The following is a 14,870-nucleotide window of genomic DNA, read 5'->3' on the forward strand; positions in this document are numbered from 1 at the left end:
GAGTTTAATGATTGTTGACAGGCAATGGGATGGAAAATCTAGCAGGGTGAAGGGATTCAGTGATAGGTTAAACCAGTTTACCATTCTTAATAAAACTACACCCACTTACCACTCTTAAATACATCAAGAAATGCATTTTAATAGAAAAAGAACAATTCTGCTGGTACATGTGTGTGATTATACAAAGGAATTTAGCTGAAACCTAATCAGGAACTCTACCCTTTGACTGGCTGATGTCTCTGTTCAATGATGGATTATGCTGGGAGAGTGGGGACACCTGCAGGCTTCTGGCAGTACAGCAGCTACTGGTGATTTTTAATTCAGAGTAGTTTTTCATGCCATCAGTAAGTGCTAGCAAAGCAAAGAAATTGCATTGCCAGTAGCTGGGCAGACAGACATAATCCTGCAGATAGAAATACACAACTCAGACAGAGTGTCTGTCATGTATTAACTCTTTAATTAGCAAAACAATCTGCTAACATTGAATGAATGAAATGAAAGTTGCCATAGTCCCAGAGGGCCATAGGCTGCTCTCTCATCAGAGAGACAACTGGTGGTGAGTTTAATCTGAGGGTCACCACACTTCAGGCAAGGTTGAGAAGGTGGGGCCTTCATGGATGACCTCAGCCAGTTCAGGAATTGAACCTGCACTGTTGGTATCACTCTGCATCTCAAACCAGCTATCCAGCCAACTAAGCTAACTGACCCAATTAGTAACTGCGTTTTTAGGACTCCTACACTTTTCCTTTAGCTGATACGAACATACCTCTAGTAACCCATCTGTGCTCGCAATCTCATCTGAATGTTGGTGTCTTTAACTTCAATGGTAAATAAATAAATGAACTAGAAGTATATTCTTCATAAATAAATGATTCACATATTTCATAATAAATAGGAGCAGGAGCAGGACAGTCTGCCCTTTGAGTCTACTCTGCTATCCAATAAGATTATGGCTGATTTTTTACTCCAACTCCACCTTCCTGCACGTTCCCCAAATTCTTAGTATCCAAAAATCTATCGGCCTCTGTTTTTAATTTACTGAGTATTCACAGCCCTCTGGGATAAGCAATTCCAAAGATTCACAATCCTTTCGAGAAAGTTCTCCTCTTGCCAGTCCTAAATGATCGACCACTTATTCCGAAACTGTGCCCTCAACTCAAGGGAGATGTCTTAACCAACATCTCACCTGTCACACTGCTTAAGAATGGGATCACCTGTCATTCTTCTAAACTCTTGGGAATATAGGCCCGAATGCTCAATCTCTCCTCATAGAACAAGCCCCTTAGTCCAGTGAACCTGTGTTGCACACTCTCCAAGGCAAGTATATCCATCCTTAGCTAAGGAGATGAAAACTGTAAACAGTGTTCCTGGTGTGGTCTCACCAAGGCTCTATAAGACTTAACTCTTAAACTTCCATCCCTTTGTAATAAGAGCTACGTACCATTTTCTTTCCGAATTGCTTGGTGTACCTACATGATAACTTTCTGTAATTCCTGTACAAGGACAATCAGATCCCTTGGAATACCAACATTTCCCAGTCTCTCACCATTTAAATAATACTCTGCTTTTCCAACAAATCTTCACAATTTTTGTGTTATATTCCGTCTGCCATGTTCTTGACCACTCATTTAACGTATCTATATCCGTTTGCAGCCTCTTTGTGTCCACCTCACAGCTTACTTAGCCATCTAACTTAGTATTATCAGCAAACTTAGATGCATTACAGATATAAAAACAAAAAAACTGCGGATGCTGGAAATCCAAAACAAAAACAAAAACAGAATTACCTGGAAAAACTCAGCAGGTCTGTCAGCATCGGCAGAGAAGAAAAGAGTTGACGTTTCGAGTCCTCATGACCCTTCGACAGAACTTGCGTTCGAGTCCAAGAAAGAGTTGAAATATAAGCTGGTTTAAGGTGTGTGTGTAGGGGGCGGGGAGATAGAGAGACAGAGAGGTGGAGGGGGGGGGTGTGGTTGTAGGGACAAACAAGCAGTGATAGAAGCAGATCATCAAAAGATGTCAACGACAATAGTACAATAGAACACATAGGTGTTAAAGTTAAAGTTGGTGATATTATCTAAACGAATGTGCTAATTAAGAATGGATGGTAGGGCACTCAAGGTATAGCTCTAGTGGGGTTTTTTTTAATATATAATGGAAATAGGTGGGAAAAGGAAAATCTTTATAATTTATTGGGAAAAAAAAGGGGGAAGGGGGAAACAGAAAGGGGGTGGGGATGGGGGAGGGAGCTTATGACCTAAAGTTGAATTCAATATTCACTCCGGAAGGCTGTAAAGTCCCTAGTCGGAAGATGAGGCGTTGTTCCTCCAGTTTGCGTTGGGCTTCACTGGAACAATGCAGCAAGCCAAGGACAGACATGTGGGCAAGAGAGCAGGGTGGAGTGTTGAAATGGCAAGCGACAGGGAGGTTTGGGTTATTCTTGCGGACAGACCGCAGGTGTTCTGCAAAGCGGTCGCCCAGTTTACGTTTGGTCTCTCCAATGTAGAGGAGACCACATTGGGAGCAACGAATGCAGTAGACTAAGTTGGGGGAAATGCAAGTGAAATGCTGCTTCACTTGAAAGGAGTGTTTGGGTCCTTGGACGGTGAGGAGAGAGGAAGTGAAGGGGCAGGTGTTGCATCTTTTGCGTGGGCATGGGGTGGTGCCATAGGAGGGGGTTGAGGAGTAGGGGGTGATGGAGGAGTGGACCAGGGTGTCCCGGAGGGAGCGATCCCTACGGAATGCCGATAAGGGGGGTGAAGGGAAGATGTGTTTGGTGGTGGCATCATGCTGGAGTTGGCGGAAATGGCGGAGGATGATCCTTTGAATGCGAAGGGGGCCCCAGCTATGCCTGTCTCTTTATGGGGTATGTGGAACATTCCTTGTTGCAGTCCTACTCCGGCCCCCTTCCACAACTCTTTCTCCGGTACATCGATGATTACTTCGGTGCCGCTTCATGCTCTCGTCGGGACTTGGAAAAATTTATTAATTTTGCTTCCAATCTCCACCCCTCCATCATTTTCACGTGGTCCATCTCTGACACTTCCCTTCCCTTCCTTGACCTCTCTGTCTCAATCTCTGGTGATAGACTGTCCACCAATATCCATTACAAACCCACCGACTCCCACAGCTATCTTGACTACAGCTCCTCACACCCCGCTTCCTGTAAGGACTCCATCCCATTCTCTCAGTTCCTTCGCCTCCGTCGCATCTGTTCCGATGATGCTACCTTCAAAAACAGTTCCTCTGACATGTCCTCCTTCTTCCTTATCCGAGGTTTTCCACCCACGGTCGTTGACAGGGCCCTCAACCGTGTCCGGCCCATCTCCCGCGCATCCGCCCTCACGCCTTCTCCTCCCTCCAGAAACATGATAGGGTCCCCCTTGTCCTCACTTATCACCCCACCAGCCTCCGCATTCAAAGGATCATCCTCCGCCATTTCCGCCAACTCCAGCATGATGCCACCACCAAACGCATCTTCCCTTCACCCCCCTTATCGGCATTCCGTAGGGATCGCTCCCTCCGGGACACCCTGGTCCACTCCTCCATCACCCCCTACTCCTCAACCCCCTCCTATGGCACCACCCCATGCCCACGCAAAAGATGCAACACCTGCCCCTTCACCTCCTCTCTCCTCACCGTCCAAGGTCCCAAACACTCCTTTCAAGTGAAGCAGCATTTCACTTGCATTTCCCCCAACTTAGTCTACTGCATTCATTGCTCCCAATGTGGTCTCCTCTACATTGGAGAGACCAAACGTAAACTGGGCGACCGCTTTGCAGAACACCTGCGGTCTGTCCGCAAGAATGACCCAAACCTCCCTGTCGCTTGCCATTTCAACACTCCACCCTGCTCTCTTGCCCACATGTCTGTCCTTGGCTTGCTGCATTGTTCCAGTGAAGCCCAACGCAAACTGGAGGAACAACACCTCATCTTCCGACTAGGGACTTTACAGCCTTCCGGACTGAATATTGAATTCAACAACTTTAGGTCATAAGCTCCCTCCCCCATCCCCACCCCCTTTCTGTTTCCCCCTTCCCCCTTTTTTTTTTCCAATAAATTATAAAGATTTTCCTTTTCCCACCTATTTCCATTATATAAAAAAAAACCCACTAGAGCTATACCTTGAGTGCCCTACCATCCATTCTTAATTAGCACATTCGTTTAGGTAATATCACCAACTTTAACTTTAACACCTATGTGTTCTATTATACTATTGTCGTTGACATCTTTTGATGATCTGCTTCTATCACTGCTTGTTTGTCCCTACAACCACACCCCCCCCTCCACCTCTCTGTCTCTCTATCTCTCCGCCCCCTACACACACACCTTAAACCAGCTGATATTTCAACTCTTTCTTGGACTCGAACGCAAGTTCTGTCGAAGGGTCATGAGGACTCGAAACGTCAACTCTTTTCTTCTCTGCCGATGCTGCCAGACCTGCTGAGTTTTTCCAGATAATTCTGTTTTTGTTTTTGTTTTAGATGCATTACACTTGGTCACCTCATCTAAGTCATGAAGAAAGATTGTAAATAGCCGAGTCCCTGCACCAATTCTTGTGGTAGCCCACTAGTTATAATTCACCAATTTGAAAGTGTCCCGTTTATTCCTACTCTTTGTTTTCTATCCATTTATCAATCCTCAATCCATGCCAATATGACATATGGCATATATTTCCTTCAATCACCTGAGCCTTAATCTTGTGTAACAGTCTCTTGTGTGGCACCCCATTGAATACTTTGTGAAAATTCAAATACACTTCACCCATTGGTTCCCCTCAGCTGCTCTGCAGGTACAGCTTCAAAAAACTCAAAAAATAGATTTTTCATATAGATTCTTTTGCAGAAATCTATGTTGACTCTGCTCAATCACATTATGTTTTCTAAGTGCTCTGTTATCAAATCCCTATGTATAGATTCTAGCATTTTGCTTACTACTGATATCAGGCTAGCTGATCTTTAATTGTCTGTTTTCTGTCTTCCCTCTTTCTTAAATATCAAGGTCCTATTAGTTAACTTCCAATCCACATATAGGTTGTTAGACGAACCCTCGAAGATCAAAACCAATGCATCCATTATCTCTGCAGCCACCTCTTTTAAAACCCTAGGATGAGGGGGGTTGTTGGCTTTTAGTCCCATTAATTTCTCCAATACTATTTCTTTATTAATATTAATTTCTTTAAATTCTCAGTCTCACTGGACCCTTGGTTCCTCATTCTATCAAGAATGTATTTTATTTATTCTATCAGGAAGACACATACAAAGTATTTGTTCATTATCTCTGCCATTTCCTTAATCTCCATTATAATTTCACCCATCACTATTTCTAAGGAAGCCATATTTACTTTTGCTAATCTCTTCCATTTTACTTACCTGTAGATGTTTTTAAAATCTGTTTTACTGCCCTTGCAAGTTTATTCTCATATTCCATTTTCTCTTTCTTTATCAATTTGTTTTTCATCCTTTTGCTGAATCCTAAAACCCTCCCAGGCCTCAGGCTAACTACTGTTTTTGGCAACATTATAGTCCTTTCTTCCAATTCTATCTTTAGCCTCTCTTGTTAGCCATGATTGGATCACATTTCTCATAGGATTTTTATTCCTTAAGGGAATGTATATTCATTGTGAACTAAGAATTCATTCTTTAAATGCTTGCCATTGCTTATCTATCACCATATCTTTTAATCTAGTTTCCCAGTCTAACTTAACCAACTCGTCAGTCATACCAACATAATTTGCTTTGTTCATAATTAGCATCCTAGTTTTAGACTTAACTAAAGCACACTCAGGAGATCTCATGGCACAATGATAGTGCCCCTACCTCTGAGCCAAAAGCTTTGGGTTCAAGTCTTACTTCAGGACTTGATGCCTATGAAAGGTGTGTGCATAATGTGACCAAACAGGTTGATTATCAGCCTGTAAATCCTTCCAATATACCTGATAGCAGGCAGTAAAGAGTGGGAGAATTTCCTGATCAGCCAAATTGTAGCAGGCAATGGTAAGCTGTTGAATTACTTTGCCAAGCATGATCATGGACCAATCCAATCTTAGGACATGGTACCTGGAGGAGGAAGAAAGCACATTCAGACTCAATAACAGATTATATCATATTATGATCACTCTTCCCAAGAGGCTCCTTTATTACAGGATTATTAATTAACCCTATCTCATTGCACAATACTAGATCTAAAATATCCTGTTCCCTGATTAGTTCCTTGATATACTGATCTAGAAAACTGATTGCCACTAACTTCTCCTCCACACTTATTGCTGCATTATTTCTTACTTGGATTTGCTACTTCATTAAAAACTTATGAGATAGTAAATATTGACAGCATGGATGCTGGCTGCCCCCTCAAACACGCACCTACATTTTCACTGCTTGGGGAATCACTGAACTGATGGGTCACAGGTAGCGAATGAAGCGTTAAATTAAAATGTAACAGGGGAAGGTGACCCATTCAGTCCAGGCACATGCATTGTCATAGATTCATCCCAACACTGGGAGATAAATAATCAGTGGTAAAACATCCAAAATAGAAAGCTCTGAAATGTTTGTGCAACCTCAACTAACTGGTGCCTCAGACCAATTTGGTTTGGTGCTCATTCACATGGTAATCATTAGCCCCCAGGGAAAAATGGAGGCTATGGTGGCTGGGGAGATTTGAAAGTGCACATGGCCACTGTATGGTGCAGGAAGAAGCTGCATAACTCAAATGTGAATGAACAGATCACAATCACCTCGCACTCTAATGTGCTATTAGACCCTTCAGAGAAATCTCATCCTCTCAGCTTTCATTCTCATTGCAGCTGACCCACAGATGGATGTAGCTACATTATTAATGTATTATATCATTATGCCGTAATTGGAATATGTTGGGTATATAATATAAACAATATACATTGTGCAGTCCTGAAGCATATCACAGAAAATTACAACACAGAGGGAAGTGATATGTCCCATTGTATCTGTGCTAGCTATTTATTAGAACAATTCAAAATAAGTCCTTTACTCTCTCCCTTTAGTTCTGAATCTTCCTTTACCTCAAATATTTGTTCTATTTTCCCTTAATAGATGCAACGTTCTTTGCATCAACCACTCTTGGGAGGCAAAGCATTCCAGACTCCAGCAATGCTCAATGCTTCCTCACTCTGAGTAGCAATTTTAAATTGATAGCCTACGGTTACTGACATCCATAAGTGTATATAGTATTCTTAGAGTTGCTTAACCAACCAGAATTAGTTAGTAGTCCTTCCCTATTATCAAAACCTTTCATAACTTTCCTCTTATGAATAACTCTTCAACCTTCCTTTAAATTAGTCTAATAATCTCAAAATCTCAAGACTCCTCTAATAACCAAATATTCTCATCCCTGGTGAACTACACAGTAAATTCTATGATGGAAGCTAAAACCCTTCACACTTGATTCTTAACTCTTAATATATCCTAGCTAATATTTTGCACACATTTATTACTCTTTATGCATACTCCGCCTCCCTGTTAATAAAACCCAAAATGTTGCTGGTCTTTTTGTGGCTTTTATCAACCTGCACTGTGCCACTTTCAGGAAGTGATGTATTTGAAACCATGCCCTACTCTGGTGCAGGGAGTTCAATTCATATTTGTGTAATTTTTTTAAACATAAGATTATTATTGGCACCCCAGCCCTCCTGGACTTTGCAGCTATTTTAATTTACTGGGTTTGGCAGAAATATGGAAAGGGACTAAAACAAAAATACACCAGGTTCATACACATCTGGAAAGGAAATGGGCACATTAGAAACATAGAAACTAGGAGCAGGAGTAGGCCATTCGGCCCTTCGAGCCTGCTCTACCATTCATTATGATCATGGCTGATCATCCAACTCAATAACCTGCTCCCACTTTCTCCCCATACCTGTTGATCCCTTTCACCCCAAGAGCTATATCTAACTCCTTCTTGAAAGCACACAATGTTTTGGTCTCAACTACTTTCTATGGTAATGAATTCCAGAGGCTCACCACTCTCTGGGTGAAGAAATTTCTCCTCATCTCAGTTCTAAATAGTCTACCCCATATCCTCAGACTGTGACCCCTGGTTCTGGACTCCCCCACCATCCGGAACATCCTTCCTGCATCTACCCTGTCTAGCCCTGTTAGACTATTATAGGTTTCTATCAGATTCCCCCCTCATTCTTCTGAACTCCAGCGAATATAATCCCAATCGACTCAATCTCTCCTCATATGTCAGTCCCGCCAAACCCAGGAATCAGTCGGGTAAACCTTTGCTGCACTCCTGCATTAATAGCTTCTTAATTAGTAAGTTGGGTCAGGAATGCTGATGCTTATCACTGAGTTAATGGGATTAGTAGTAATTAGTGGACATGATTTTTAAAAGCATAAAAACAAAAAAACTGCGGATGCTGGAAATCCAAAACAAAAACAGAATTACCTGGAAAAACTCAGCAGGTCTGGCAGCATCGGCGGAGAAGAAAAGAGTTGACGTTTCGAGTTTTTTCTTGGACTCGAACCCAAGTTCTGTCGAAGGGTCATGAAGACTCGAAACGTCAACTCTTTTCTTCTCCGCCGATGCTGCCAGACCTGCTGAGTTTTTCCAGGTAATTCTGTTTTTATTTTTAAAAGCATGCCTGGCTTTCACCTCCTGCCCTTTAGCTTATCTTCAGTTGCCCAGTTCTCTGGAGCTGATACTTTAAGCTGTCTTGTAGATGCCGATAGAACTGTGGGCAAAGTGGTAACTATAGCTGTTGTTCTCTGTATCTCCACAGGATGGCAGTAATGCACTGTCTGTAGCCCTTGAAACCAGTAACAAAGACATCGCAGTCTTACTCTATGCACACATGAACTTCAAGCCACCATCATTGGTCTGTACAAATATTGTTACTCATCATTTTAACAATATTGGGAGTGGGGGTGCTGTTGTTCTACCTTTGTATATTACTTTCCCTCATGTAACCCTGGGGAGGTCTGTTTTGCCTGACTGAACCCTGTTCCCTAATTTCAGTGAAAACTGTCCTGGAGCAGATAACAAACAGCTTACCTGGAGTAATTTGTGCTTGAGACCTGGAAGTCACTGAGAGAACCTCAGCCGTGTGCTGCTTAAGACAATATTGGGTACCTAACATGTCAAAACATCACTAATGTAAAAGCAAAATACTGTGGATGCTGGAAATCTGACATTAAAAACAGAGAAACAACCTTTGAAAGATTATTGACCTGAAACATTAACTCTGTTTCTAACTTCACCAATACTGCCAGACGTATTATTTCCAGCATTTTCTGTGTTTTTATGTTAAATCATCTGTTCCCACCTCTGACATACTGCAGCATGAATGTATTAAATACTTTTGATCCGATTTTTAAATATTTGCCTTCCCCATATTGGCTCCTTCTCTAATCCTTGTACCCATCTCCCACTGAATAATTTATTCCGTGCTCTGTTACACCTGTATAGCCCCAGAGTGGCCTTGGTTTCCCTGTGGCAGACACTGTTCAGTGTCTCTTCTGTCTCAGATACCAGTAATGAGTTTTGTACCGCAGTGTTTGGAGCATTCATGAAGCAAGGCTGTTCCCCCATTCATACCAGGCTCCCAACTACCATTGACAACCTTACCACAGGGCAACTAGGTGGTAGCCATGGTTCAGTTGGTCGCACTCTCCCCACTGAATCAGAAGGTTGTGGGTTCAAGTCCCATTCCAGAAATGATCAGGCACTGCCAGGCAATGACCATCTCCAACAAGAGAGAATCTAACCATCACCCCTTGACATTCAATGGCATTATCATCACTGAATCTCCCATTATCACCATTCTGGGGGTCACCATTGACCAGGAACTGAACTGGACTAGCCATGTAAGTACTGTGACTACAAGAACAGCTCAGAAACTAGGAATCCTGTGGCGAATAACTCATCTCCTGACTCCCCAAAGCCTGTCCACCATCTATAAGGCACAAGTCAGGAATGTGATAAAATGCTCTCCGCTTGCCTGGATGAGTGCAGCCCCCACAACACTCAAGAAGCTTGACACTGTCCAGGTCAAAGCAACCTGCCTGATTGGCACCCCATCCACAAACATTCACTCCCTCCACCACCAACACACAGTAGCAGCAGGGTGTACCATCTACAAGATGCACTGCAGAAACTCACCAAGTCTCCTTAGGTAGCACATTCCAAACTCACAACCACTATCATCTAGAAGGACAAGGGCGACAGACACAAGGGAACACCACTACCTGGAAGTTCCCCTCCAAGCCACTCACCATCCTGACTTGGAAATATATCACCGTTCCTTCACTGTCACTGGGTCAAAATCCTGGAACTCCCTCCCTAACAGCACTGTGGGTGTACTTACACCATGTCAACTGCAGTGGTTCAAGAAGGCAGCTCCCTGCCACCTCGAGGGCAATAAATGCTGGCCTAGCCAGTGATACCCACATCCTATAAATGAATTTTAAAATATCCAGGCTGACAGTGCAGCAGTCCCTCAGTACTGCACTGGAGTGTCAGGGGTGCTCTCTTTCAGGTGAGATGTCTGCCCCCTCAATGCAGTAAAAGATCAGTAAAAGTCACTGATTGAAAAAGGGCATGGGGGTTTTCCCTTGTGCCAGGGCCAATACTAATCACTCAATAACCAGATGATCTGGTCATTTATTTACTTGCTGTTTTTGGGACCCTGCTGTGCGCAGACTGGCTGCTACATTTCCTACAAAACTGCAAAAGTCCTTCACTGGCTGGAAAGAACTTTTGGGGCATCCTGAGGCACAATATAAATGTAATAATTGTTCTTTGTGGGAGCATTTTCCATCAGTTTCATTGTGACTGTTTAATCCACAGTTACACAGGGGCTGCAATGGAAAGCTGCTGCAATGCCTGACTTGGGGTGAACTGTGTTTTAATCAAGATATTTTCTATTTTCAGGACACTCCATAGTCTGGTGACAACTGCAGCCCAGGACGTAGAGCTCAAAGCCAGGATCTTCATTCCTGTCCTGCAGTATTCTTCCTGTACAAATTATTTTTTTAACAGATTTTCTTTTCAGTACATGCAGTGGCAGTTGATTATACACAAATGTATTGCTGAGTCATTCTCTGCCATTCTATTGCCAGTCTCCTGCTTTTTTTTAAGCTATTGTATGGGAAGCAAAAAATTGTATTTTACATAAAACATTTTTAAACCTTTCCTGCGATTGTTGCAAAATCAGAATTCTCTGCAATTCTTACCTATTGTTTTGTTTTACTTTAAAGTTCTGTGTGACAGAGTCCCTGCAGATATTGCTAGCCTGAGGTTGTACATCACCATGTACAAAAGGGATAATTCAGCCTATCTATTCCTTACTGAGTGATCCGAAGCAGTTTACTGAGGTCCCTCCTCAGTCACTGAGGGACAGGACAAATTGAAAAGCGGCCACCTGAGGAAGAGATTTCAGATGGCAGCATCTTACCCAGGCCCCTGCTTGGGGAGAAATACAAAGTATTTCAAAATATCCAGCGGATGGGTTAAAAAAGATAATTGTAACATTTGCACTGATTTTATTCCACTTTTTTTTGTTCTTTCAGGGGATGAGGGCAAAACCAGTGTTTGTTGCCCATCCCTAACTGCCCTTGAATTGAGTGGCTTGCTAGACTATTTCAGAGGGCAGTTAAGAGTCAACCGCATTGCTTTGGGTCTGGAGTCACACATAGGTTAGACCGGGTAAGGGTGGCAGATTTTCCTTCCCTGAAGGACATTAGTGAACCAGATGGGTTTTGACAACAATCAATGATAGTTTAATTGTCACCATCGCTAAATTCCAGATTAATTAATTAACTGAATTTAAATTCCACCAGCTGCCATTGTGGGATTTGAACCCATGTCACCAGAGCATTTGCCTAGGCTCTGGATCACTAGTCTAGTGACATCGCCACTACATCACTGGCTCCCCTTGAATTTAACTTGGTTAGAGTGCACAGGTAAAATTTCAGAACAAGGCACGATATTCCCATCAGGAAATATCATCAATCCTTATGGAATTGGTGTATTCCCGAGTCATGGACAGGGTAGCTCCTAGGTGTAATTTGTGTAGCCTATGCTGGGGAGCATTCCTACAGAGGAGAGATTACCTACCTTCCCTGGGGTTGTGACCTTGCTTGCAGAAAAGCATCTTGTAAACATTGCTGGCACAAACCAGCACCAGCTCTCACTCCTTTTAAAAAGCATGTAAAGGAGATCTGCCCTTTAAAACATTTGGTGATGTCACAGAATTCTTACGGTGCAGGGGGCTATTTGGCTCATATTGTCTGCAACGCCATGTGATGACTCTTTATTTACATTTTACTAATAACACAGAAATCTTAACAATCTGTCCATTGTTCAAATTACCTGTACAATATTACAAGTCAAGTGTACATTGAGCTTCACCAGTACACATTAACATACAAACTAGAAGCAGGAGTAGGCCACTCAGCCCTTCAAGCCTGTTCTGCCATTCATGGCTTATCTGAATGTAGCCTCCCACTGACCCTCAATAGCCGTTCACCCCCTTGTTAATCAAGGATTGATCTAGCTCTGCCTTAAAAATATTCAGACTCTTCTTTCACTGCCTTTTGAGGAAGAGTGTTCCTCAAAGACTCACGACCCTCAGAGAGAAAAATTCTCATCTCTGTCCTAAATGAGCCACCCCTTATTTTTAAACAACGACCCCTAGTTCCAGATTCTCCCACAAGAGGAAACATCCTTTCCACATTCACCTTGTCAATACCCCTCAGGATCTTAAAGGTTTCAATCAAGCCACCTCTTACTCTTCTAAACACCAGTGGATACAAGCCTAACCGGTCCAACTTTTCCTCATAAGACAACCCACCCATTCCTGGTATTAGTCTAGTAAGCCTTCTCTGAACTGCTTCTAACACATTTACATCCTTCCTTAAATAAGGGGACCAATACTGTACACAGTACTCCAGATGTGGTCTCACTAGTGCTCCTGTACAACTGAAGCATAACCTCGCTACTTTTCTGTTCCATTCCCCTCACAAGAAACAATAATATTCTATTAGCCTTACTTCCTGTGTCACACTTTTATAATGGAAATCCCTAAAAAAAACCACCAGGAAATCTCTTTGTGCAATGGAAAATTCATTTCATTAGGCAAAGAATGAAGCAAATCACAAAATATTTCTGAAAATTTCCATAAAACATTTCATTCAGTACTGAAATTTCTAATGCTTGTAAAGGCTTTAAAACAAAATATAAATTAGAACTTACCAGGGGCAGTAGGCCGTACAGCCCTTCGAACCTGCTCGACCATTCTTCCTCAACTCCACTTTCTGCTCCCCATATACTTCGGTTTCCCGAGATATCAAAAATCTGTCAGTTTCAGCTTTAAATCAGTGACGGAGCATCCACTGCCGTCTGAGGTAGAGAATTTCAAAGATTCACAACTCTCTTGAGTGATGACAATTCTCCTCATCCCAGTTCTAAATGATTGGCCTCCTTACTCTGAGGCTGTGCTTCCATGTTCCATATCCCCCAGCCAGGGGAAACAACCTCTCGGTCTACCATCAAGAATCTAATGTTTCTGTGTGATTGCCTCTCACCTTCTAAACTCCAAAGTGTACAGGCCCCATTTATTTAGCCACTCATCATAGGACAATCGTCTCATGGTATTCAATTATCCCTTGTGCCCAATTTAATAGTTTTACTTCAAGGTCTCAAATTGCTTCAAACGTTTAGCATAATACTTCTGTTCTTATAAAGCTGTGATTCACTGTGGGCAACATCACAGGGCATCAACAAATATATTTTCTAAAAAGGTTCCGATGCTTCACATTTCAAAGCCTCACACAGCAAACAATTTTTATGAAAAGAGAAGGAAACCTCATCATTTTTCTTTAGGTCTTAGGAAGAGCCAAGGATTCACAATCATCTTCCTTCTTCCAGAGAAATACCCTCTAACTTCTGCCTGTGCCTAATGAGCAGTTGTCTGCAACATGAACTTGTTGTGTGCCTACTTCCCATAATTAGACCTGTGGCCTTAAAGTGATGGCCTAATTACACCTCAGCAGCAGAGAAATGCATTGGGTATTGCACGGTATTGTTTTTGTCTTTCTATATGCACATCAGAGAATCTCCTACAACAGCATCTGTGTACCGTCTACAAGATGCGCTGCAATAACTCACCAAGACTCCTTACTCACCACCTTCCAAACCCATGACCGCTACCATCCAAAAGGACAAGGGCAGCAGACACATGGGAAAACCACCACCTGTAAATTCCCCTCCAAGACACTCACCATTCTGACTTGGAAATTTATCGCCGTTCCTTCACTGTCGCTTGGTCAAAATCCTGTAATTCCCTAACAGCACCGTGGGTGTGCCTACACAACATGGACTGCAGTGGTTCAAAGTGGCAGCTCACCACCACCTTCTCAAGGGCAATTAGGGATGGGCAACAAATGGTATAGCCATCAATACCCACATCCCATGAATGAATTTAAAAAATCATTGCTCAAGAGGTGAGAAATGGGTGAATCAAGAAATAGCTGAAGGCACTGGATATAGTAAAGGCAATTTGCTCTGACAGCATTAGTACTGAAGACTTGTGCTCCAGAACTAGCTGCACTCTCAGCCAAGCTATTCCAGTACAGGTACAACACTGGCATCTACTCAATGTGCAAAATTGCCCAGGTGTGTCCTGTCCACAAAAAAGACAAATATAATCAAGGCAGTTACGATCCATCAGCCTATTCTCAATCATCAGCAAAGTGATGGAAGACGTCATTGACAGTGCGATCATGCAGCACTTACCATTAACCTGCTCACTGATTTTTAGTTTGGGTTCTGCCAGAGGTACAGTTCCAGGCCCCATTTACAGCCTTGATCCAAACATGGGCAAAAGA

The 14,870-nt window shown here is 42.7% G+C and overlaps 1 protein-coding gene across 3 annotated transcripts in view; it reads left to right on the forward strand.

Moving 5' to 3' along the window:
• LOC121287218 (KN motif and ankyrin repeat domain-containing protein 1-like) overlaps window positions 1-11,175 on the forward strand; it is an 85,985-nt gene extending 74,810 nt beyond the window's left edge. For 2 of the 3 annotated variants that reach the window (XM_041204894.1, XM_041204895.1), the window contains exons 10-11: window positions 8,765-8,860; window positions 10,915-11,175. In XM_041204894.1, coding sequence (XP_041060828.1) covers window positions 8,765-8,860; window positions 10,915-10,926 — 108 coding nt within the window. In that variant the 3' untranslated portion in view covers window positions 10,927-11,175. The remainder of the gene's footprint in view (window positions 1-8,764; window positions 8,861-10,914) is intronic. The other variant, XM_041204896.1, reaches the window with a different exon arrangement.
• Window positions 11,176-14,870: the final 3,695 nt, after the last annotated feature.

This window comes from Carcharodon carcharias, chromosome 14 (genome assembly GCF_017639515.1).
Source record: "Carcharodon carcharias isolate sCarCar2 chromosome 14, sCarCar2.pri, whole genome shotgun sequence".
NCBI lineage: Eukaryota > Metazoa > Chordata > Chondrichthyes > Lamniformes > Lamnidae > Carcharodon > Carcharodon carcharias.